This window comes from Montipora capricornis, chromosome 3 (genome assembly GCF_036669925.1).
Source record: "Montipora capricornis isolate CH-2021 chromosome 3, ASM3666992v2, whole genome shotgun sequence".
NCBI classification, from domain to species: Eukaryota; Metazoa; Cnidaria; class Anthozoa; order Scleractinia; family Acroporidae; genus Montipora; species Montipora capricornis.
The window spans coordinates 34821616-34845615 of NC_090885.1; the positions used below are offsets into that span (position 1 = coordinate 34821616).

The following is a 24000-nucleotide window of genomic DNA, read 5'->3' on the forward strand; positions in this document are numbered from 1 at the left end:
CGAAAATATTAATACGGTAGTTCTTTACGTAAATGGGTTTGCTTACTATCTAAGATACTCGTTAAAGGATATCTTTAACACAATAAATCAAATGCACTTATGTAGTGTTGAAGAGTCACTGATCTGTCACTAGCTTCTGTAAACAACGTAGCTTTGATATTTTCAGTGCTCGGGGACCCTCAGCTTTCCTCAAGTAAATTGTGGAGTTCTTGACCCAGCAAAAACGGTATCATCCGTTCTCATCTTTGAACCTCTTGGCTTTGAAGAACAGCTCTTATTTTGCCGGAGTTATCTGATCGAATTATCTTACACGACCAAGCTCGAAGCCAGCAGACAAGCCAGTACGTGTTGGGTCTATCTGGGAAGCTTGTTGTCGTACTTACATAATTTTGTCCTTTGCTAGGCGCCGAACAAATTTACAGATTACAGGTTTTGGTCCCGTGTCTTTCGTATATTGTCAGCACGCGCTTTTTTAAGGCGCGGACGACAGTGGTGTGCCCCAGAGTTTTATACTAATCATCTCTAATGGAGAAAAGATACTAAGCAATATAAATGTGGTTGTGTGAAGATTAAAAGAGAAACAGCTCACTTCCGGTTGCCGTCCGCGTCGCAAAAATGCGCGTGCTCAGTAAGGTCCCTTACATAATTTCAGAAATAGCGACTGCGGCTCCCCTTTCTTAAAATATAAAGTTTCGGAAACAAGGCGCTTATGTCTTGAGCAGATTCACCGTCTTTCATTTCTGGTAGGCCCATAATTTTTATGTTGAAGTGGTAACTGTATTCTTCAGCCTGGGCAATGGCGTCGCTAATTCGTTCAACTTGGTCTCAAAGTTCGTTTAACGGACGCGTTATATTCGTTATTTCAACCACCATGTTTGCACTGTATATGTTTAGATCATCGTATTCGTAACCGAGAAACTGAAGGCTTTTCTCTGCATCTCTTTTAAGCGTGTCTTTTATCGATTTGATTTCGTTAGCTAAAGCTGCAATTTGCTGCTTCAATGATTCGTTTTCTTGTAGTTAGTAGAGGTCCGTGATTTGCGGACATCTGCCTTCACACATTCCAACCCTCCCGATTTGATGCGTTGCCTCCCGCTCTCCCGATTTTTATCAGATTCCCCTGATTTATCATGAATTTCTGAAAACAAGGGAAAAAATGGTTCTCTTAAACATTTTTTTGCGATCTGAGTGTAAAACTTTACGCATTACACTTTCTTATCCGATAATGTCTCACCCAGTCTCTCCATTGAACACCCCGTGTTGTGCAAACCTGATTGGAGCTGATTATAGTGTAATGTGAAGTGCTAAGTATCTACTCCATATGAACCATGTGAGCGTTAGCCCTACTGATGCAATTGGGCCTACACAAGGACAGAGAAAAACTCTGACCAGGATGGGAATTGAACCCACGACCTTCGGGTTAGATCACCGTTGCTCTACCGACTGAGCTACAAGGTCAGACTGGAGCAGGTCGTAGTCTTGCTCCATTCACCGGCTCCAAAACTGGCGGATAAGCATTGGTAGAATAAAGATCTTATAGAATATCATAAAAATGATGTCAAAATTCAGGAAATGCCATGTTTGTTGTAAACATGGCGGTTCACGGGTGAAGTTAATTGTCTCTCTGGCCTTTCTGTGGATGAATTCCAAGACCAACCGATACAATTTTGGGCAACTTTAAAACGCAAGAAATTTCAGTCGATGCTGTATTTTGTTGATAGGGCTGGATCACCCGGCACTTATGAAAATCTATGAAATGGAAATCGGATGACTTCCCTGTTGGTGGAATGACATGATTACCCAGAATTGTTTTTGGCCGCACGAACGAGGCAACTTCAGAAGCACGAGACCAGCTTTCATGAAATGGCTGAAGCGCAGCTAGACGAAAAGCTGTGAAAATTTCTAGCCAGATTTTAAGCTGACTAAGAAGTAGCCAGTGGTGTGATCTGTTAACGGAAACTTTTGATTTCCGAACAAGTTTTTATCACAGAAAATTCGCGAAAAAGTAGTTCTTTTTTTGTTGTTATCATCGTAGCAAAAAACTGGCCTTTCGTGATTTCATGTCAAAGGAATGGTATGATGTGGTGGAAATCGGGACTCATTGTCGGAATTTTAGACTGTGATAGCTGTCACGTCAGTCAGTCGATACTATGAAAACACCATCATAACGTTTTGACTAAAGTTTCACTAGAAGCCGGTAAATTTTACCACATTTTTGTTATTGCTGCTCTGTCTGGCATTTTATGGGCGCGCAATACGGAGAAACTATCAGCGCTAAATAAGAGAATACTTAGTTTTATATTTCAATACTACCTGTGCTCTTATGATGGTCTTCTCACTAATGAGTCAAACTCTATATTTCTATACATGCAATAAGTGCATTCCAAATTTCCTCATATTACTGTGTAAAAGTCTGTTTTTTTAATGATTTTCCTGCGCATATGAAAAATAAGTTTCCTATCCGGCCAGTTCTTCTTATGATCTTCGCGGAAATTACATTCTGTCCCTCAGTAAACGTAGCTAAAACAAGAAATTTTCTATTTCCACAAAAAACCCTCTTTTTTCGTCTGTCTCCGCCATTAATATGGGCTGAGATTCTACGAAGATGAGGTGCTGATCATCGGAGTATTTCCGGCGTGCTCAATAAACTGCATTTGGGGAGTGGAGTGTGTCCTGCCTTGGAATAGGTCACAGTCCGTGTTCTTGGTGCTGACCAAAAGAAAAGCGGACTCTGGGGACGAGATTGTGGAGTGTGGAAATTTGCTTGGTCAGTTGTTGTTTAAACGGGGTACCCCCCAGGGAATAAATGTTAGCGGGACGGCTTGATCATGCGTTCTGTGTATTTTTGGGTAACAGTGGATCCGGATTGATTTGAATCGATATGAAGAGGGAAAAATCCGAAAGAAGATAACGAAAGTAAACCAAAATGAAAGCCACAAAGCAACCCTCGAAATTGGTTTTTGTCGGGTGCTCAGCTTTTTTTTGTTTTGTCATGCTGAATCTCATCCTGCTGAAATCAGAAATGGGGTCATTTAATTTGCATTGATGGAAGGAATACAGCACTCTTTACGGCAAACATTGAAGACGATGGTAAAGATTTTAACTGAAGGCTATCGTTCAAGTCAAGTCTTTTAGAAAACTATTGGTTGTGTGTGCCGCACTTAACAAAAGGTGACAACATTTTGATGTGTTCACAAAACCAACGACGCGAAACAACTGGTAAAAAGAAATATCCAAGCTTAAAGTATTTTCTCTCTTCGACGTTTAAAAAGTTGATTAAATGATCGGATTAACTGCAGAATACCTGCCATTTCAACTGAAAAACAGTGGCTACGCGGTACGCGGAAGATAATCAATCATAAAAAAGTAAAATTCCTTTTCAAAAAGTCTTCAGAAAGGACTACTACAATTATTAGCGCAGGAGGATACTTATGTTGATATCCATACCCTAATTAAAAACTTTACGCGGAAGATAATCAATTCACAGTTTTTAGAAACGCTGTCGAAGTGGCAGTGTCTTTTGCAGTAAACCAATCTTTCCCCGTCATTTGAATTTTAAAAGAATACCTAGCCTTCAACTGGCAGAAGCTATAGAACGATCGAGGAAGCACAAGTTAGTTAAAGTCACCCATTTGAAAGCCATCAGCGCGCGGTTGGGAAACTGGATACTACAATTTTCAACAGCCAATCAGACAAAAGTCTCCTTTGTTTGGGCGGAAAACTCTGTGTCAGGCTTGCTTTCCTTTCCCCTCTCCCTCTAAGAAAAACCTGATTGACTCCTGAACCGCCCCCACTGAGTCAATTGGCCACTTCGGAAAATACCATAACTCTCTTTGCTTGTCCACCCAAATTTTTCATAAGCATCGTTTCCAGTTCTCTTGGTCCCAAGAGAAAACAAAGCCAATGCTTATGTAAGATTTGAGGGGGGGGGGGGGAAACAAAGAGTATTATGGTATTTTCCGAAGTGGCCTATAGGTTAATTTGGAACAGTAAATTCCTGACTAACCCTAACCCTTAACTTAAATTCAGATAAACTAAAATTTTCATATGGTCTGTATTATAAGTGAAATTACCATCATTATCTACGTCAAACTCTATTTGATTTTCTTTGCAACGACTATGCACAACGTGCAGTCTAAAGCAACCCTATTTCCCAGGGGATCATGCCACCGGACGCCCCTAGAATCTCAGGCTTTGTCAATGAGGGCCCTCGGCACTCAGTTGCACCTCTCCAGCACAAAAACCTGTCCACAGGTCTGGATGGCAATGCGGGAGTGCTTAAAGTAGGGCGATAATTTATGTGCATAAGGTGGGTTTGGAAAGGGTATGAGCCACGAATTTTTGTGCTTAGATTCAATGGTGGGATACATTAAGGATGCGTTCGATTGACCCTATTCCGGAATAAGAATACGTAGAGAGATGATTTAACACGATATGTTTGGCGTTTTGAAGCAACAAGGATAATAAAGATTTGTTTAATATAGCATTTTAACAGGTGTTTGACAATTTTAATGTGAATCTCCGTAAAAACGACGGATTTCTAACTTGCATTCCATGTATTCAGGAACCCATGACCCGGAGCCTACAACTCTACTGTGTTCGTGTAACGGCGTTTTCAAAGACCGATTTATTTTTAGATTGAATTTCCCGCTGAGACTCCCACAGGAGCCCGATGACCAATTACAAGAAATTAAGCTGACGTCATAGGGTCACCGAACCGGAACTGCCTTTGTTTTTTCCGGAAAAGATAGTCTAAAAATAGATCGGTCTGTAAAAATACCGTTACATAGGCCCAGTATGGGAGCTGTAGGCTCCGGGTCATGGGTTCCTGATGCATTCCTATTCCGGAATAAGGTCAATCGAACGCTAAATTTGCTTCACAACGAGGGGTGACCCCCAAACTTGTGTCTTCTCAAATTCTATTTTTCCAGCCCACATCTCCGGTACTTTACGACCAGTCCCCAGTTGGAATACATGTAAATTTGGTCCCGAATTCTAAATATTAAAATTGATCTTTGTTTGAAGAATGGGTACTTGGCACTTAAAAGGCATGCCTATTTTTACAGTACGATTGTCCAGATGGACAAAAAAACTGTGGGTTTTTTTTTATATGGATACAAAACAAGTGAAGACTGTACATGTAACTTCAAGAAAACATCACACTTGAAAGATATGTATAAAATCTTAAATAGGAATCAGGGTTAACTAGATCAAACATTCAGCAAAATATTCTTTAATCAACTGTTTTATACTTTGCACAAAAATAAATTCACATCGGACTTGGGACAATCACTTTTTTGTTTCACCAGATGTACAAAAATATCTTAAAAGATACGAAACACTTGACAAAACGTCTTGGGAAAATAAGTTACTTCTACTTTTGTATGTACAGTTTAAGAGTTCATGAATTTAAGCAACTTAGAATTAGCGGGGTCCATGCAGTTACCAAGGTGAAAAAGCTGCCAGAGGCAAAATGCTTTTTGTAAAACATTCATACATGACAATCATAGTTAGAAAAAGTATATTGGGATGAATTGTTGTAGGAGAAAAATTCCAGCCCTGTTACCAGGAACTCGGTTTTCTGACTCCACGGATTCAGACTTTGCTAGGCAAGAATATGGATCAACATTTTATCAAATTTTACGTGACCTTCAAAAAACCACACCCAAATTGCTTTAAGGCTAGCATCATTTCACGCGTAAACTATTTTACAGCATGTTATAAAGGCTAGTGAAACAAAAAGCCAGGTCCGAAAAAAGCCGTTGTAAATGATACCTTTCTGCCCACTTTTACCTTCATCCATTTGCCCTTACTTTTCAAGACAAAGTGGGATAAAAATACCAACTTTTTTTCGGTCGCTTGCCAAAAATTTTTATATTGATCTGAGATAAAAAAAAAAAAAAAAAAAAACCACCAAAAGTAAAAAGAATCAGTGAGCGTACAATGTGGAAAAAGTATGGTGGCTGATTTTTTGAAAATCGTGCGAGGAGATGGGAACAATGACCGGAGAATGGATCAGTTTAGTCCACAAGTCGTGGACACAGAAATATTTTTTCAAAGAAGATAATGGATGTTGATTTGAACTTCAGTTAATGATGCCTAGCCTTTGAACAAACGAGTTCCGGCATGCGATTCTTGAAAGCCCCAAATCGTTACTTGCAGATTTGACTTAAGAATGTTTTTTCTTTTAACTGTACACAATGCCTACAACTTTCAACAAGAACTCCTTAATCTATTTACATTATTTACATTGTGCCCTTGTGGATCAAGCACTCAGATAACAGTGAACTAACTTCTTTGACAGCATGAATCTCTCATTTGCAGCTTCCTAATTCTGAGGCAAGGAGTGAGCTTTCTTTGCCAAGAATAAATATATTTACAAACCTAAAATGTGTATTGCTCAACCTAAGTTAAGAACTAAACGAAAATAATTGTTATTACTGGCTGAAATGACGGTTTTCAGGAGAGACGTACAAGTTTTTTAAAAAATAAATTCAACTGCTATTATATCACAAACTAATACTAGCTTAAAGTAAATGTGGTTTGTCAGACCAGCCAACCAATGGGAATATGATAACAAATCAATTCGTCCCTTTATAACCTAAAGAACACTAGCTCACTGTTAATCTCTTCAATTCCATAACGGACTGTACTTACATCCACCTGAGATAAGCATTCTTTGCAATCAGATTGTGTTTTGCACAGCATGAGATTTGCATTAATTATTTTAGATATGTTCAAATTTCTACCGCATTGCGATGTCTGGTTACACCTTGTGTACAATGGGATTCCTAAAAGACGTGATTCCTCGTGAAAGTGATATGATCCCATGTGACATGCAATGCACCAAACTTACGTTACGCAAAACACTAGTTCACATAACCATGGTGCAAAACTGATGCATGCAACTTAATCTTTATGCCTGGGATGGAAACAAGAAACATATAAAAGCTAATATCTGAGAATGCTTAATTTTGACCAATTGTAAGATCCAGCATCATTAAACCACTGGGAAAAAAAATACTATGTTACAGTTATTTCCAAATCCCTCACGTAAAGGAGTATAAAGGGTATGCAGCCCCGTCAGGAGTCCTTGAGCTTGATGAAGTTGGATAAGATGATGCCATCAAACAGTGTGGGTGGATATGAATTTGATCCTCTGCTCCTGCTAACAGGGGAGGAGCACCCATTGGTGCCATCCCAAGATGGTAAGGAGGATTAAAAATCTGTGCCGATGGTATGAAGATTCTTGATGCGCTGTACACGTGACTGGCTAGTGAGTCCATCGGTGGCCTTAGATGCGCAGGGTGTGAGTAGATGTAATGATCAGGATGACCTGGTGCAACCATAGTGGGTGCCCATGTCATATTGGCAAATGGGAGGTCTTCCTCAAAGTGTTCCTTCTTTGGTTTTGGCAGCAACAGCTTTTCATCTTTTCTGCTCTTTGGCAAAGAGCAGGGGCAGTCTGGAGGGCAACTGTCCTCATGTACATAACTATACTTAAACTGTGCCTGCTCAAGGTGGTGTCTCTGATTGCTGACAGGAGGTTTGGTGGGCTGTGGTGTACTGGCCTGTCTTCGCCTCCATTCAGCAAAGTGCTCATCAACACTTTCACTTGAAGGTGAGTGAGCAAACTGTCGCTCAACACTTTCAATCTTTGACTGCTGGTGTCTTTTCTTATCATGTTTTGGAAGGTTCACCTCTGGCTTGACTGAAGGGTACAACTCATCTGAGTTTTTCCTCATTGTTGACACAGGAGATCTTGATAGAGAGACTTTGAGTAACTGTTTTCCTTGGGGTTCAACATTGTAAGTATGAGAATCAAAAAGAGTGGTCGTTTCATTCCTGGAGTGGGTCTTGGCAATGGAATGATGCCTCAAGGTTTCTTCACGTTCCCTCTTCAACAGTGGCTTTGGTGCAAGTCTTCTTGCACTAGAATCCTTGGTTTCAGCAGTTCTTGGCATTTGAGATATCCCTACTTCCTTTTCCTTCAAGCCTTCCTTTTTTGATATTACTGCATTTTGCGGATGGCATTCTACATGAGATAGCGAGTGGCTCTTTAACTTTAACACGGAAGGGTTATCGTCCGATGTCAAATCAATAATTTCTTTGTTTTGGATAGTGCTGTTAAACGCCTGTGAAGATAAGGACTTTGGTGCAATATCACTCACCACTCTTGACACTCTTTGAAGGCAACCAGCTTGCGCAGATTTTGTTGTGTTTTTAGCATAGATTGTGTTGGTTCTTGCACTGGTTTCATCATCATTATCCAGTGCATTTAAATAATGATGTTGTGTACATCGTTGACCAGGAAGTGTGGCAAGTTTATCGGGCGTGGCCGGATTGTCTCTTTTCTGTGTTGGGAGAGGAGAGGACTGGGAGATTTCTGCTCTCGTGCTTTTGCTTATTAAGGTGGTTTCCCGGTAGCCTTGTTTGATGGGTCTGACATCAACTGGTGGCATATTCATCCGAGCACCATCTTTGCCCACATTTGGCAATGTAACAGTTGCCATTGCGCCGCTTGAACTGGTAGTTTTCATAGCCTTCCCACTAGAATTGCTTGTGATTTTTGCGGTTACAGTCAATGCTTGTGGGGAAGAAAGGGCAACACTTGCTGGTGGGACCTTTGTAGCATTAGCTTCCGTAGGGTGTAGGTTCTGCGGATGCTTTTTGTCTGCGTCTTTGCCTGTACCAGGGTCAGCACAAGACTTCGTTTTACTGTTAGAAACTGCCAGCAACTGCTTTTTATCTGTTTTGTTCAGTGGGTCTTTAGGAGCTAATTCACTCTCTATGGCTGGGTTCTTATCATCTATCTGTTTCTTGAGTTGGCTTCGTATGTGCCTCTCGTATGGCAAGAGCAATCTGTGGGAAAAACAACAACAACACTTTATCACTGCCATCAATAAGTAAATAAATGAATATACAGAATTTAGTTGTAAGACAAAAAGTAACAGCATACTGAATGGGTCTTGGCACCTTGAATAACCGCAGGGTGTCCAAAAGTCAGGTCAATTTTAGAAATTACGGGTGATAATGAACGCAAACTTCTCACTCTTGAAAAGTTTGGATATTCCTTCCTGAATCCCCTCGGGCAGAGCAGTGGCCCCAACCACTTACTGTACAGTAAGTAGAAGGTGTATTAGATACAAAGACAGCAACGTGTGCCCTTTGCAAATTCCTCCGTGCCCACATTCCCTATTGATCTTGAGCCCCATTCTATGCAGTACCAAAAACACTTCAGATAGGCCAAGTTTTACCTTTCATAGTGCCTCCTAGTGTAAGTTGCAGCACTGGTTATTGTTGTGCTTCCTCCAAGCGAGTCATAAACACGCCGCCACAAACGTTTGCTTGTAACCTAAACAAAAACAAAACAATCTCAGACTTTGCCAAGAACACTCTGCCTGTAATCCATGAAGATTAATGTTAATCTTAAAAGGCTATGCATGTTGTGCAGGCATTCAACCTTTTGACGAACCACCTCCTAAAAAGTGGTCAACAAAATTAATAATTTTTTTCATACTGGTAATTACTAATAATTTAACTAAGTTTTAGGATTTATATTCAATTACTTAGTTTACCTTATTTTGCTACTTAACTTTGTTTATCTTACTATTCATTTCAAATAGTCAGCCTCATTTGATCAGTATAGAAGTTGTTGACCCTGCCAAGGTAAGCAGGATTGGTGTAGTGGTGAGAGTTCTTCGAGGGTAATCCAATTTGGTCCTCTCAACAAAAAACATTAATTTTTTTAAAATGTGATTTCTGGAGCCCCGATTGTACGTTTCGTTGCTTTCTTTAAATTAAGCCCATGAAGACAACAATATTACTATCATTACTGTGGGTGCTTTTCATTATGCCTGACCAGAGGCCAGTGGAATTAACCAAGGAAAAATGGACCAACATTTTTCATCGAAAATCAATTTCCAACCGGACCGAAGCGTTCCATTTATGTTTCGACCGAAATTTCGGTTACACCACAGGGAAGCGAGACTGGAAACGATTTTTTTTGTAAATGGAACGGCACGTTTCGGTCGGACCGGACAGACCGGTCAAAGAGGTCCACCTCCAGAGGTGGTCCCAAATATTCCGGTCGGACCGAACCGAAACTGACCTTCCATTTGACTTCAGCCCGAAATTTCCAGAAATTTTGGCTTAATGCGATTTGCGATTTTCGCAGTTCTGCGGAATCTCATCTTCAAGCGCCAATGGCCATACTGCGTTTGGGCTTCCACCAATCAAACTCCAATGCGTGACAATCGATGCGTGACATAATCTACCAATCAGCACCTTTGGTTCCCACGGTACATTTGACCCCGAAGGAAAACCATGGCATCTGTACCAATCTTTTTACTAAGAACCTCTAAAAAAATATCGTAAACTAATGGTATTCGAGTTGTGAACTGAACAAAAACTCTAATTCAAATTTCTAGTTTCTGAAGAAACTGTGGTGCTGCGTTGGTGGGAGAGTGAAACCGGAAAATCTGGTTTTATCAAACCACAGGCTTCCCAAACTCGGAGGGTGAAAAATTATAAGGATTTGTATGGGAATTTCGATAACAAACTGAATAAGATACGAGCCTCGATTCGGTGAACGGTTGATCAGCCGTGTCAAAATTCGTTGTAAGCGGGCCTCGAAGGATTTTAAAAATTTGAATATTTTTCGCTGTTTCTAAGCAATGGATGCTCGCTGGACCTTAAAACTTGGTCGAGGAGAAGTAAATTTATCCGTGTGGCCACCGCCGGAGTTTGAGCGTGACTGATGCCGGAGAATATCTTTTACAGTTTGTTATCGGGATTCCCATACAAATCCTTAAAATTTTTCCCCCCCCCCCCGAATCTGGGCCGCCTGTGATCAAACGTTTTAATAAAGATCGAATTACCACCGTGGACGATTTGGAGAGCTGACGTTTCGAGCGTTAGACCTTCGTCAGAGCGAATAGAAGAATTGTGGGTGTTGTTGGATTTTATGCGGGTGTGGGGGAGCTTTGCCATTGGTGGAAATATGGTAACATGAATTTGTGAATAAAATAATTGAATGAAAGGCGTTCACTGATTCCATGAGGATAAATAAAGTGTACCTAGTATTAAGTTGCGCCTTTCTGTGTTCCCGTGGTGTAAGGCTAGGCCGCAAATTGTCATGTGGTCGGAGGGATTAGGAAGATTAAAATGGCGCGCAACTGGTGTTGATGCATCTGTGTCGCTTTTTTCTATATCTCATAGGTGTTGCTTTCAAGAGTCGGAGTCAATCTTCCCGGCTATGTTCAGAAATTTGATTGATGGAGGCTAAAAGGCAGTTTGGCGCATAACACTTGAAGGTGAGATTCCGCAGAATTATGAAAATCGCATAAGTTGTACTTACTGCATCATATCCTCCAAATCGTTGAGCAGTTGTATACATTGTCCACAGGTTAACTAAAGGAAGCACAAATGAGTAAACGAAAGCCTCCTTAGAATCCCTACGCATACAAATTTTAAGTAACAGTGTGGGGACCTACATACATGTATAACCTTTGCCAGGGGATCCCCACTGAAGAATAAATCATCAGTCTGGTAGTAAGTGGTAGTCTTGGCAGGAAGAAGGTTACCGTGGATATAGTTTTTTTGAGTGGACACCTTTAATGTTGCTGACCCTTTTGCCAGTAAGCAGTTCCTCTATGATGAGTAAAATCCTGAATACATGTGTGCAGTCTTTATAGGGAAAGGGTTAACTAATAAATTAAAAGGCTGTTCAAAAATGGTCTGCTTTTATACCAGAGATGAGTGCTATACTGAAAATTAGTAACTGATTTGACAGGAAAGTACATAGGTGTTTTTTTCCTGTTTGGTTTGTACAGTATGGAAGTGGGAATCAAGTAAGATCATGCGAAAAGAGAAATGTCCAGTTTTTAACAATTAGCCCCACTAAAGTAAAAATGTTACTTTACACCAGACAAATCACTAGAAACAATTTTTTGGAGGGAGTACATTATTATTATTATTATTATTTTTTATTGAAAAAGCGACTCATCCACAAACAGGGGTATGCAATGAGCATCCTGCTAAGTTGAAGAAGGTATTAATAGTTTGTTGTATTGGGCAAATCTGAAAGACTAAATCTGGAATACATGTAATTTATCCTTGTAATCTAGCCATTCATCTAAATGTTAGAGGAATGTGTCAATGAGACAAGTATTAGGAACTTGTCAGAAATCTGGAGGCATTATTTATCCGGGAAGGTTAGAGAAATTTAGGATGAGTTCCAGGGGATGGTCAAGATATTTCAATCCCTTATCTAGGGTAAAAATGGGTAAAGTCTCTGTTTACGAGCCAGAAGGCCCATCAGGCCGATGCTTATCTCCGTAGCATGAAGTGACTAGCTTCCCCCTGGATGGGATGCTAGTCCATCGCAGGGTTACCCCCAGGATTTTGCCGGTACCCATTTATACACCTAGGAGGAGAGAGGCACCATGAGAGTTAAGTGTCTTGCCCAAGAACACAACACAGTGTCCCCAGCCAGGACCCGAACCCAAACCACTCGATCCGGAGTCGAGCACTCTTACCATGAGGCCACTGCGCCTCCGTAGGGAATGTCATTTTATTTTCGTTGCTTTACTGAAAATCTCCCCCCTCTCCCCTGCTAATTTCTGACAAGTCCCTAAATGAAAGTTAAGTAATAACATTATTTTTGATTTCACCAGGAAACACCATCTTGAGTTCTGCCAAATTCTTAAGATTTCACCAAATAATTATTATTGAAGAGATTATTAGTGGAAGAAACCATTACCATTTTTCAACAAGGTTATGTGGGTTCTGGCTGGAAATTTTGGTCACTTTACATTTAAGACCTCGTAAAACACACCATAACTATTTTGTTACATTCCAGACTGTTACAGGATTACATGTAGCTGTCAATCAGCCGAGTTAAATCAACCATTAAATAGGTTTTTGATACAAGGACTCCCTTGGCATGTTGCCCCAATTTTAAATTTGTCAGAATGTGGAAAAAAATCTACTCTAAGCAGGCTGAAATAAGAACCAAAATAATAACACTAATAACGTTATGGTGAACGTGGGCATGTCCTGTAAGATGAGTATTCTGTGTTAAATCTAATGTCAGTACCTTTCTTAAATCCCAAAGCAGGAAGCTTCCCAAGGGGTTGATTTGTTTTTTTCATGAAGTCCCTGAGGGTATGCATAAAGTACTTCTCATCTTCATCACTGTATACCTTTTGGATTAAAGACAATCAAGATGTACATGAGTAAACATTTTGTGAACTCTACTTAGAATCAAACAAGCTTGATACATTCAGTGCAACCTTCATTTAACTCACTGACCCCTGGGTGGGGGGGGGGGGGGGGAACTGCCAGGGGATTTTACTAGTCAATAGGGGTGTTCTAAGGCACTTGAGGAGTCAATGGGTCAAAGCATCAGCTTTAAATTCAAGAAATTACTCATATTCATTTCCTGGCTTACAGGAAAAAAAAGCTCACCTCATCTTTGACACTGCCAGGCATTCGCAGACGTTTTTTCTTCTTCTTCCATGCTACAGCTTCTTCAGGCTGCTCTATCTCATTCTCTTTCTTTTTGTTAGAAACCTTTGGTGTAAGTCTTGGCTGTTGCAGCCTTTCATCATTCTCCTTACTTGGTTTTGATCCCACTGATGAAGAACTATCGGCAGTTTTACCACCCATACCACAAGACACCGCCTCGGCAACATTACTGGATTTTACCCCAGATGAAACAGTCCCAGACAATGGTGCTGTATGTCGTTGGGGCCTGGATGAAATAGGCTGGGCACCAATTACAGGCTGTGACAAAGTAGCTACTGGTTGAATACGTTTTACAGGCCCTGTGGACACTGCCAACTGAGTTTCAAAAGTTCCTTGAGTTGTAGCAACTGGTTGACTATTTGATGGAAACGAGCTTGTCTCTATCAGATCAGTCGTAATTGTTTGAGTAAGTTCCTTAATGTGATTAATTATCCCAGTTTTCTTGACCTTCACCTTTTCCAAAGATGAATTTTGCATTTTACCCGACTGACTATCTAAGGACACACTTGGCTTTGTGAGCAGGGCACTTGTAACTCTTGTATGAATGCTACCTTCTTTGGCTGCTTCATCTAACAAGACAGCATTGGTACCACCACTAACCCTTTCGTCCTTCGTTGAACTCGTATTTTTAGAAGAGATCACATGATTCTGCATGGGTGTTGTTTGTGAACATTCAGTCATTTTCGGCTGTTCCTGTGTCAGCTGTTGGGCGTCTACGTTGGACTTTGTGGAGATCAGTGGAGGAGGGTGTGCTAACAAAACAACAGGAACTACAACTTTTGGAACAGCTTGTACTTTAGGCTTCTCAAGTGGTAGTGGGTCACTATTTTGTACTGCTTTTGTCACATTTTGAGGCACGTTTGTCCTCTGCAAGACATCTTCTGACAAGTCTGAACTGGCACTCTCATCTCCGTGAGACACCTTAACCCTCTTTGCCGAAGGTACACTGGTAAGATGATTCTGAATGTCTGCCATAAGTCGTTTTTTCTTGAGAACATTATTCTGGGGTGCACTGAATCTCCTTTTCTTCCTGGGTCTGCCTTTGAGGACTGGTGCTGAAAATGCAAAATAATAAGTCATTTCCTTGCAAGCCTGTTGACAAATAATCTAGCCCACATAAAACCCAGTTGATGGAACAACGTGTACAATTTTAGAAAAATCTGGCTGTCACTATGTTACTGTATTTACTCGTCTATACATGTAAGTTGGCGTTTGATGATCTAAAAATCAGCCCAAAAACTGCCCTTGACTTATACATACAGATACAGCCATACAGACAGAACCAGCTTGGTGGCCCTAGAACTATCAGATAATTAGCATAAAAAACGATTTTACAAAACAAGTTCTGATTGTATTTGTGTTCGATGAGCTTGGCTGGGCATTTCAAGGTCAACAGGAAAGTTTGGAGAAATAAGATACAAGTGGGTTAAATAAAAACCTTTGGGCATGCCTCCTTGACTATGGCCGTATCTGTAACTTTGAAAGATCGGGCAGTTTATGATAGAGCGGACTGATGTTTGTTTCACTTCTCTTCATTGAACAATCTCAGTATTTAACTGGCAAAAGTTTTCCAAGATGGCGGGTTGTTTCTTGAATGATTTTTTGAAACTCTTTCCATCTACCAAAAAATTGATCTCTTTTCCATGTCAACGTTAAATGGAAGGTTGTTTTCAAATCGGAAGATTTAATTGTCAACATGGCTCACATAAGAACACAGAAAAAACTTCCTCAAAGTAAACTGAAATACTCGTGTCATTGCATGTCAAGTTACAAGAGCTGATAAACTTCATTTACAGTAGTTTTTTTTTGTTGGTTGCAACTGCAGAAGAACTTTCACAAAATTAATGACATTACCGTATATACCACTGTATAGGTCGATCCCATGTATAAGTCGATCCCCCATTTTTGATGGCAAAAAACGCAATTTCTTAATTTCTTTGTTAAATGTTCATGGGACAGTAATCTTGTATTCTTCGATTTCTGGAAATGTGGATACACAAAAAAAACAGGGCCTCAAAGCGCTTAATAGTTTTGTTGTTCAGCAGCTGTTGTATATGCGGGCATTTTGCCCTTGAGTTTCGAAAAAGTTCTCAGAAAATCGAACATGTAAACCTCAAACTCACCTGTTTCGTTGTTCAAGGATAAAGGGCTTTAGAAGATAAGCACAATGCAACATCACAGAAGCAGGAGTCAATCTTTGAAAATAACTTTCGAATGATGCGAAAATGTGCAAGGTTTAATTGGCCCTTGACTTATAATTTCTCAAATGACAAAAACAAAACTCATAAACCAAACAATACGAAGTTTGCAAAAGCATTTAAATCTGCCAGGTTTGTATAAAGAATGAAAAACATTCATTACCAACCAGCATTTTCACGCAACACGAGTGATGATGCTTGCATGCAAATATGAGGTATTGCGCCAGGTTACTAAGTCATTGGACGATCGTGTTTTATTCGAAGAAACAGAAATGCCTTTTAGAGCTTTCCGCCTTTGGAAAACGAAAATTTCCAGTGTCTATTTCATATTTGTGCTTGTGAGTATCTTCCACATTTAGAGTCGGACAAATCCTTTTTCATTTCAACTGGAATTGCTTACATTCGTTTTGAAGTCTTTTGTCATTCATTTTGAAGTCTTTTGTCGGCTTTTGTCCACTGCGTTCGTTATGCCCAAGACAACATTATTATGTTACTTTTGAATAAATTACTTAGCTGGAACTTGACTCAAAATCTTTGACCGGTGTATAAGTCAAGGGCGATTTTTGGAGCTTCTTTTGAGGCCATAAAAGGTCGACTTATACACAGGTAAATACGGTAAGTTTTAGCACTGCATTTCAGCTTTTTGGCCTTGAAAATGGGGGGTTGACTTGCACATGAGTAAATACAACTTAAATGCATGGCACCACAGCACAGCACCAAAACCTGGAATAATTCTTGATGAAGGAGGAGGAGTACCCGAAGGCAAAAACCTCTTAGAGAGGTAGACATTGAAAGATGCTCACCCCACAAAGAATTGTGGAGGTGCATGGAGGGCAAAACTACAACACCAGCCTGGCTCTCAATCTATAAACATACAGGAAATAGCCCAACTACACCCCATCCTGCTCCACCCAAAAAGAAAGAGGAAGAGGGGGTCACTGAAAGATCTGACGTCCTTAAGGGACAAAGGGAGGGTAGTTCATTGTTGAAATTAACTTTGAAAGGGGCCTAAATAAGCTATGTAATGTATGGTGCAGTCTGTTCTTTTTCCAGGGAATTTTAATGTGCACTGTATTGCATCTCATACCTTTGTTGTCCCCTGACAGTTCAAACTTATCCAAGTGAGGATGATGGAAATTCTCTCTGCAGAACAGCACTCTTGTACTTGAACTTTGATCTCCTAGGCCTCCACCAAGAGCGATCCACTGAGCTCTTGATAAACAAGCACCAGAAAGAAGCCTCTTCTTTAGAGCTCTGTAACGACAATAAGCTGGGAAGGTGAGAATTTTAAGGCATCTAGGTTTCTCTTCCTCTTGCCATGCTCTTTTAGCATTTCGTAATCTTTCCTTTTCCTTTGAAAAGTAAAGGCTGTTCAGATAGTATCTGTCTTCAATACAGGCAAAGTCGCTCTCAAGTAAAGGTATCATTCCACAGTTCCACTGGCTCCCAGAGTCCTCCCAAACAGCCATGTCACAGCATTTGACGACAACCTTCTGATCTGCATAAAGTAATTCATCCTGACAGAAAAAAAGGATAACATATGAGTGATCTTCACAGTCAACGCAGATACATTTTACCCTTTGTGTGTATTTGAACTTAGTTTTCACCACAGGTAACTTAGTAACGAGGTGTTATTTTTTAAAATACAGATGAAAAAAATCATATCTTCACCAGACAGTGAACATAATTATCATTTTTATCTTTCACATATGAGGATATAGGTGTCGTCATGGTAACTAACATGATTAGCCAATAAAACATGAGCTTCCCCTTCATTGTAAGATACTTTTATGCTGTAATATATATAATATTTTTCTCTACAACATTCAAGTTTATTCCAGAATTTTACATTATCATGATTTGTTTATCATAACTTCCATATCTTGTTTCATGTTAAACAACATGCATGTTTTAGTGTTTGGTGCCCACTTTTTTGCCATGAAAATGAATTAAATAAGTTGTTTTTAATCTGGACATATTTACTTCCAGTAAGCTTGCAAAAAGTACTTACATGTGGTCTCCCAGGTGCACACAAAGACGACAATGTACATCTGACATCTTGTGGTAAAATACCATTAATTTAATTATTTTTTACTCAGTTTTAAAACAACTTTAGGATAGAGGCAACTCTGTTGCACGTGGTTTGTGAGAAATATTTTTGTTATACGCTTGTTTTGTTTCAATGTTTCCTTAGACAATCCGAAAGTAATGGTAACGTAAGTAAGGCAACTTTATTTCAACTCGGGTTGAAAAGGTTGATTAGGCCTCTGGCAGCTAATATGCTGAGAGAACTACATGTATAAAGAGTAACAAGATACGTAGTTCAGAATATCAAGCATGATCATTCACTTAAATAACTTACATTCCTAACTGTATTTACTTAATCAAATCTTTAAAATTTTGTAACAACAATTCTTGGAAAGGATTAATAATAAAACTGTACATTACAACAGTGTAGCTGTCTTACAGCATTCTAAAATCCTTTAGACTGTCATGGGACATCCTTCATCCAGTAAAGTGTTCCACACTCTCAGTAAAAGATGTAGATTTTAAGCCAAAGTTTGTAGTTTTCTTACGTGGGACTGAGTATTAACCTTTTCATTCTTAGACCCAAGGCCACTAATACGTGTCTGTTAGCTAGAATGTGAAGTGTTCTTTCCAAATGCAAGTGACAGTTTACAGTTAAGGAGATTATGTGTTAAAAAATGCACTAGCAATAATCCACAAAGGAGAATCAGTGGAAAATTGCTACAAAAGGGCATCATTGTCCAAATAATCTGTTTAGACAGACGACAATTCATAACAGTCATAATTATTTTCTTTCTAACACACAATAATCATAAAAAGTACATCCTCGCCGACATTTATTGCTTCAAAATCTTACTGATTAGAGACCACATCAAGTGTGCCCAAAAATAGAAAGTTAATCTGCAAACTAATAATTTTGATAAAAATCCACTTTCCGCATAGATAAAAAACATTAATTTTTGCTTTTTCTTCCTTTTCTATTCAAAGCACATTTTGTAAACTTTTAGGTTGCCAAAAAAAAATAATTTCTATAACAAAGCCCCTGGGATTTTAAGAGAATTTTCTTCTGGGATTCCCAAGCCTACTATAGATCAATAAATGTATCATGATTCCAGCAACCATAATATTATGATATGTTATTTGAACAATAATTATTCTGACTAGGTATGTTTTATGGCCGCTATGGATCATCAAAAAATTGTACGCAGTTTTAGCAACAGTCTTGGTCATAATCAGAGTGGCTCCCTTCTTGTCCTCTCTTTGATTATAAATTTATTGAAAATGTATCTTTCTTGCTTACTACAAGAAAGTGTTTTCATTGACTCAACTGAACAGACAATCATACACGTTTATCAATAATGAACAATTATTGTGCTTGTAGGAATTTGCAGGAATCCCCTACAATAATAAGCCAATTAAACAATGTACCGGGGTAGACGTGTTTTTTTGTTAAATGACCATTCACAGGTTGCTTTTTCCAGTTTATTAGCCAAAGATACTATTAAGCCTGGTTCTCACTATTGACGACAGCAGAAGAACAAGTTTCCGCCGTTTCACAAATTTTCAGGCCAACAAATTGGCTTGGTTTCAAATCAGTGGTTTCATAACTCAGTTGGTAAGGGCACTGCACCAACATCACAGAGGTCGTGGGTTTGAATCCCAGGAAAGTTACTTCAATATTATTCTTCAGGTGTCCATAAAAAGACAACTGCCTAAATAGTCTAGTTAGTGCAATTATTTCTCCAATTCACCCCTAAACTGCACTTCACAAACATTTGTCAATCCCTTTCTGCCATTGTTCAGAAAACTGCTTTGGTAACCAAGTGTTTATCCTTGCAAGAACAATGACATGATTGCAGGACTCTGTAGGAATTTGTAGGACTCTAGTAGAAATCTACTACCATACATGGTGAACGGAAACACTCGATAATTTTGTTACACTTTTCGCGGCATGTCCGATAATAATAATAATAATAATAATAATAATAATAATAATAATAATAATAATAACAATAATAATAATAATAATAATAATAATGCTTCTTGCATTTTCCTTGGCAGGCCAACTAGCAAATTAACTTTCATGCTGAAATCACGCCTTATACTTTTTACTCTGCACAGCTGCAATCTGTGCATGCAATTTATATAAGCTTCATTATGTTACTGCATCAGTGGTAAATTATTCATTCTTGTTTCCTGTCTCTCCTAACAGGGACACTTAACTTTGTCAAATGTCATACCAATTTACTCACATTGTATCAATGGGAACTGGTAATTAAGGGGTGAGAGGGTTATGTGTAAGTTTCCCAAGACAGAGAATGCAATGTACCGTACATTATTTTCCTCCTTAATTAAAGGGGCTATATCATGTTATTTAAGGGTGTCTAGGGGAAACCTTTAGTTTATCATAACTCCCACCAATGTGGTTCATGAATTCGCGATTATCCTGAATTGTTAATTTTCTTTGAATTCACTATTATTGTCAATTTTGGACACTGTGTCCCAGGACTTGTGATAGCAGAGAAAATAAGGAAATAAAAAAATCATATCTGTATATTGGAATTGAACCAGAGTTTTCACTGTATGAAGACTGCTTCTTTCCGCTTTACCACTGAAGATCAAGACACTGCCTTTTTCCAAAAACACATTTACTTACGTCTACCACAGAATATCGTTGCTGAAGAGTAATGAATTATTCATCCTAATATACCGGTAATTGAAGCTAAGATTTTAAAATGTTTAGTTTGGAAATCGACCTTTTGTAGTGTTTAATGTTTTTTGTTGGCGAGTGATAATACAGCATTATAAAACAGTATTTACATTTGTATCAGCCCTGAACAGCTAGAGGTGTGGTGGTCAAGTGGTTAGGTGACAGGTTAACAATTAACATCCCCAGGTTTGAGTCCTATGTCCATAAACTTGCGTTGTCTTTTAAAAAATACATGACCATCTCCCATGATCCAAATCAAGCTTGCAGTCTTCTAAATTCACGATAATAGTGAATTAAACGCAAATTAACAATTCAGAATAATTGAGAATTCAAGGGCAAGAAGAGATTGGTTTTCCCTCTCCTTAAAAACCAACATTTGACTTGATTTGTGTTAATTGTTAATTTTTCAGTTAACAGTGTCCTCAATTAGTGCTCCATCGCTAGAATGACTAGACACTTAAATAAAGTTCTTTTCCTTTCGTTTATCACCAGTTTAAAACTTGAAAATGGTAATGTGGAATGCCTTTAAGTAGATGTACAAGGTGCACAAGGTGGTTTATGATGTCATGTCTGAGCCAAGACTGACCAGGTGTCCACACAACTTAACGGCTAAACTAATGATTTAAAGCTGTACAGTGGAGTGATGCAGATTTCCTGTTTTTTTTTTTTTTTTTTTTTCAATTAACCAAGACGGGCAAATCTGGCAAACAAGTTACCATTGATCCAGTGTGCAAATCCTTTGTTTTGAGGGCATTTAAAGATACAATAATAATTATTGTTAAAAATATTAACTCAATTGATACACATTTATCAATCACTAAGAAGGCAGCGTGCTCCAGTGGTTAGGGAATTGAGTTTGCATGTGATTGCCCTGGGTTCAAATCTCGCTTTAACCTCTGGTTTGGATTTGCTTTCAGTTGTCCTGATCAACTCTCCCATGCTTCGTAAATAGCCTCGAACTGGTTGCCTCCTGCCAGATGGGGTTCTTAATCATGTTTTTGTTGAGTTTGAATTGTTTCTTTAGAATAGTGGGGTGCCTGTGAACTAGCTTCATTAAGTGCACTTCCACCATAAACAAAGCATTCACCTTTTACATTTGCATTTACTGATTCACTGATTTAATGATTTCTTGTGATGTGATGCGATGAGGACAAAAAAAATAAAAGAAGGCCCATCAAAAAAAAAAAAAAAAAAAAAAAATATATATATTCATGGCAAAACACCATACTGGCCTTCACTGTACAAATGTAGCTACAGCACATGGTTACCATTCAGTTAAGGAGAGAGAGAGGACCATATCAGTTTGAGGGAAGTTGGAACTTCTTTAAGACATGCCTTTATCTCTTTTCATGAGTAGAGAAGTGCCTTTTAGAGATTAATAAGTTAAAGCTCTACATATAAAGGCTGCAATATTTAACAATTATCCGCAGAAGGTGAGGTGAATAATAATTGTTTTAGTATAATTATTTGAAAATATGCATTTTCTTTAAAACAATGAATTCCTTTATCTGTCACCTTGACAAAACGACTTGCGGCCATTTTGAAAAAAAACAAAACAAAAAAACAGTTAGATCATTATCACGTAATAATAACCTCAATGGCAACCAATAAGCAAAGAGAATTTCAATAATCACATATGTAATTGTACTAATTAACAATATCGGCAATAATCGAGTTTGGTAAAGGGAAGTTTCCGTGTAAACAACATCTTACTTTTTAATAAGCAATGAAAGTGCATGGCAGGTATGTCAGTTTACTGGTCCAATGATTAGCATGGGGTCAGTGTGTTGTACCTCATAGGGTTGTCATGGTTACAAACCACGCCTCTCCCTAAAATTAATGCCATCCTTCATCTGTCGTTAATGAGTTTAATCATTAATTAACCATGATTTTCTGCATAAGCAGCAGTTTGTTTGCTTTTTTTTTTAATTTCATGCCATAAATCTTGTGTCTGAATCGACCACACTCTCCAATATTTAGATATTTTTTCTTTTTCTCATTTTAATATGTATTCCTGATTCTTTCAAGAATTTCAGGGCACACAACTTAACTATTGCTTATCTTAGGCCAAGTGTAAAGGAAAGGACACACAAGTTAGCTTGTGCGATTGTGCTCCCACACCGTCATCAATAACTGAACACTCTATTTTCAGTTTCAACATCATCCCTTAAGCCACCTTGATCACCCTAAACATAAGGAATAAAACACCTTTTTGGAATTCCAATAAACACTGACCTTCAAGGAGATGATTAAAATGTAAATAGTTTAAATGTGGATTCTTATTTACTATAAATTGTTACCCTTTCTAACTGTTTGAAGTAAATTATTTTTGGATGAACTACTTGATTTGTAAAAGCTTATAAAACTTAACGGTGGACACAGATGGGTAAATGCGTAAGCTGTTTTAAATACATAAATACCAAGGTATTAAATGCAAACATGTTAGATATATACCAAAGCAATGATAATATATTTTGGTTTTAAAGAAAACAAAACAAACAAGACTCAGTTAGGAGAAAGATCAGAAAATTAAATTGATTTTGCAAAAAACTTCAGCAGATTGAAATTGATCATTTCCCTTGATAAGCAGGTGATAAAACAGATTGTCAAGTACTCATGGCTAGTCTTATAAAGCTGTGAGCAATAAGTGCTTTATTAATAAATTGTAATTTATTGAAAATAATGTTCACCAAAATACTGAAGAAGTTATTGTCATTTGGACACAACTAAGCTTTGAGGATAAAAGAAACGTAAATTTCATAAGCTTCTGGCACTTAGAAAGCCGTAAAGCTGTACACTCAAGAATAACAGGAATTTTGTGCAAATTTTCTTGAGTAATGATATTGTATTAAGTTTTCCTGATGTTTGAGGTTTTCTTCCGTAGGAAAAAATAATTAAAAAGAAATGAGGAATAAAGGATAAAATTTCATCCGGACAATTGAAAGGTGAATAATTTTCCTCCTTGTTGGATAAATCTGATTGCCAATGCAAGATAAACAACAAATTCATCTCAAAGTAGTAATTGTCGGAACTGCAGTTTTTTTAGATCCACTGATAAGTTTAAAATCAAATTCCCCCAAATTTTTAAAAATCAAAACATACCACAGATTGACAACCGTGCAATTCGGGTTTTTTTTTGCGAACCAAATAAGCACAACGGAGAAAATGTCATTTACACAATCGCTAAGAGGGTTCTTAAAAAACAGAAGAGGAATTATAAAGAAAGATCATCGTTCAAGATCTTCGGGCGAGAGTAAGAACTAAGAAGAGCATAATCATTTATTGCAAAAGTGATTTGTAATCCCGTGATCGAAATAGACTGTGTAATACAAAACCAAAGCAATTATAAGTGAAATATACCAGTGCGTGCAACCCTTGTTTCTGAAGTTACGGTATATTATAACACTTCAACGATCATTTGTGGTACAGAATTGTAAAATATGTAACAAAGATTTCAATTTCGACTAAAACAATTGATAGATTTTAATTTCTTAATTTCAATTAATGTCAAAACCATGTGGTAGTTTGTTTACA

General features: G+C 38.4%; 1 protein-coding gene across 2 annotated transcripts in view; it reads right to left on the minus strand.

Moving 5' to 3' along the window:
* Nucleotides 1-5217: 5217 nt before the first annotated feature.
* Nucleotides 5218-24000, minus strand: part of LOC138042987 (AT-rich interactive domain-containing protein 5B-like) — a 37093-nt gene continuing 18310 nt past the window's right edge. For both annotated transcript variants that reach the window (XM_068889085.1, XM_068889084.1), the window contains exons 3-8: nucleotides 16816-17245; nucleotides 13471-14585; nucleotides 13100-13205; nucleotides 11360-11412; nucleotides 9258-9355; nucleotides 5218-8862 (exon numbers count right to left, since the gene is read on the minus strand). In XM_068889085.1, coding sequence (XP_068745186.1) covers nucleotides 7050-8862; nucleotides 9258-9355; nucleotides 11360-11412; nucleotides 13100-13205; nucleotides 13471-14585; nucleotides 16816-17197 — 3567 coding nt within the window. In that variant the 5' untranslated portion in view covers nucleotides 17198-17245 and the 3' untranslated portion in view covers nucleotides 5218-7049. The remainder of the gene's footprint in view (nucleotides 8863-9257; nucleotides 9356-11359; nucleotides 11413-13099; nucleotides 13206-13470; nucleotides 14586-16815; nucleotides 17246-24000) is intronic.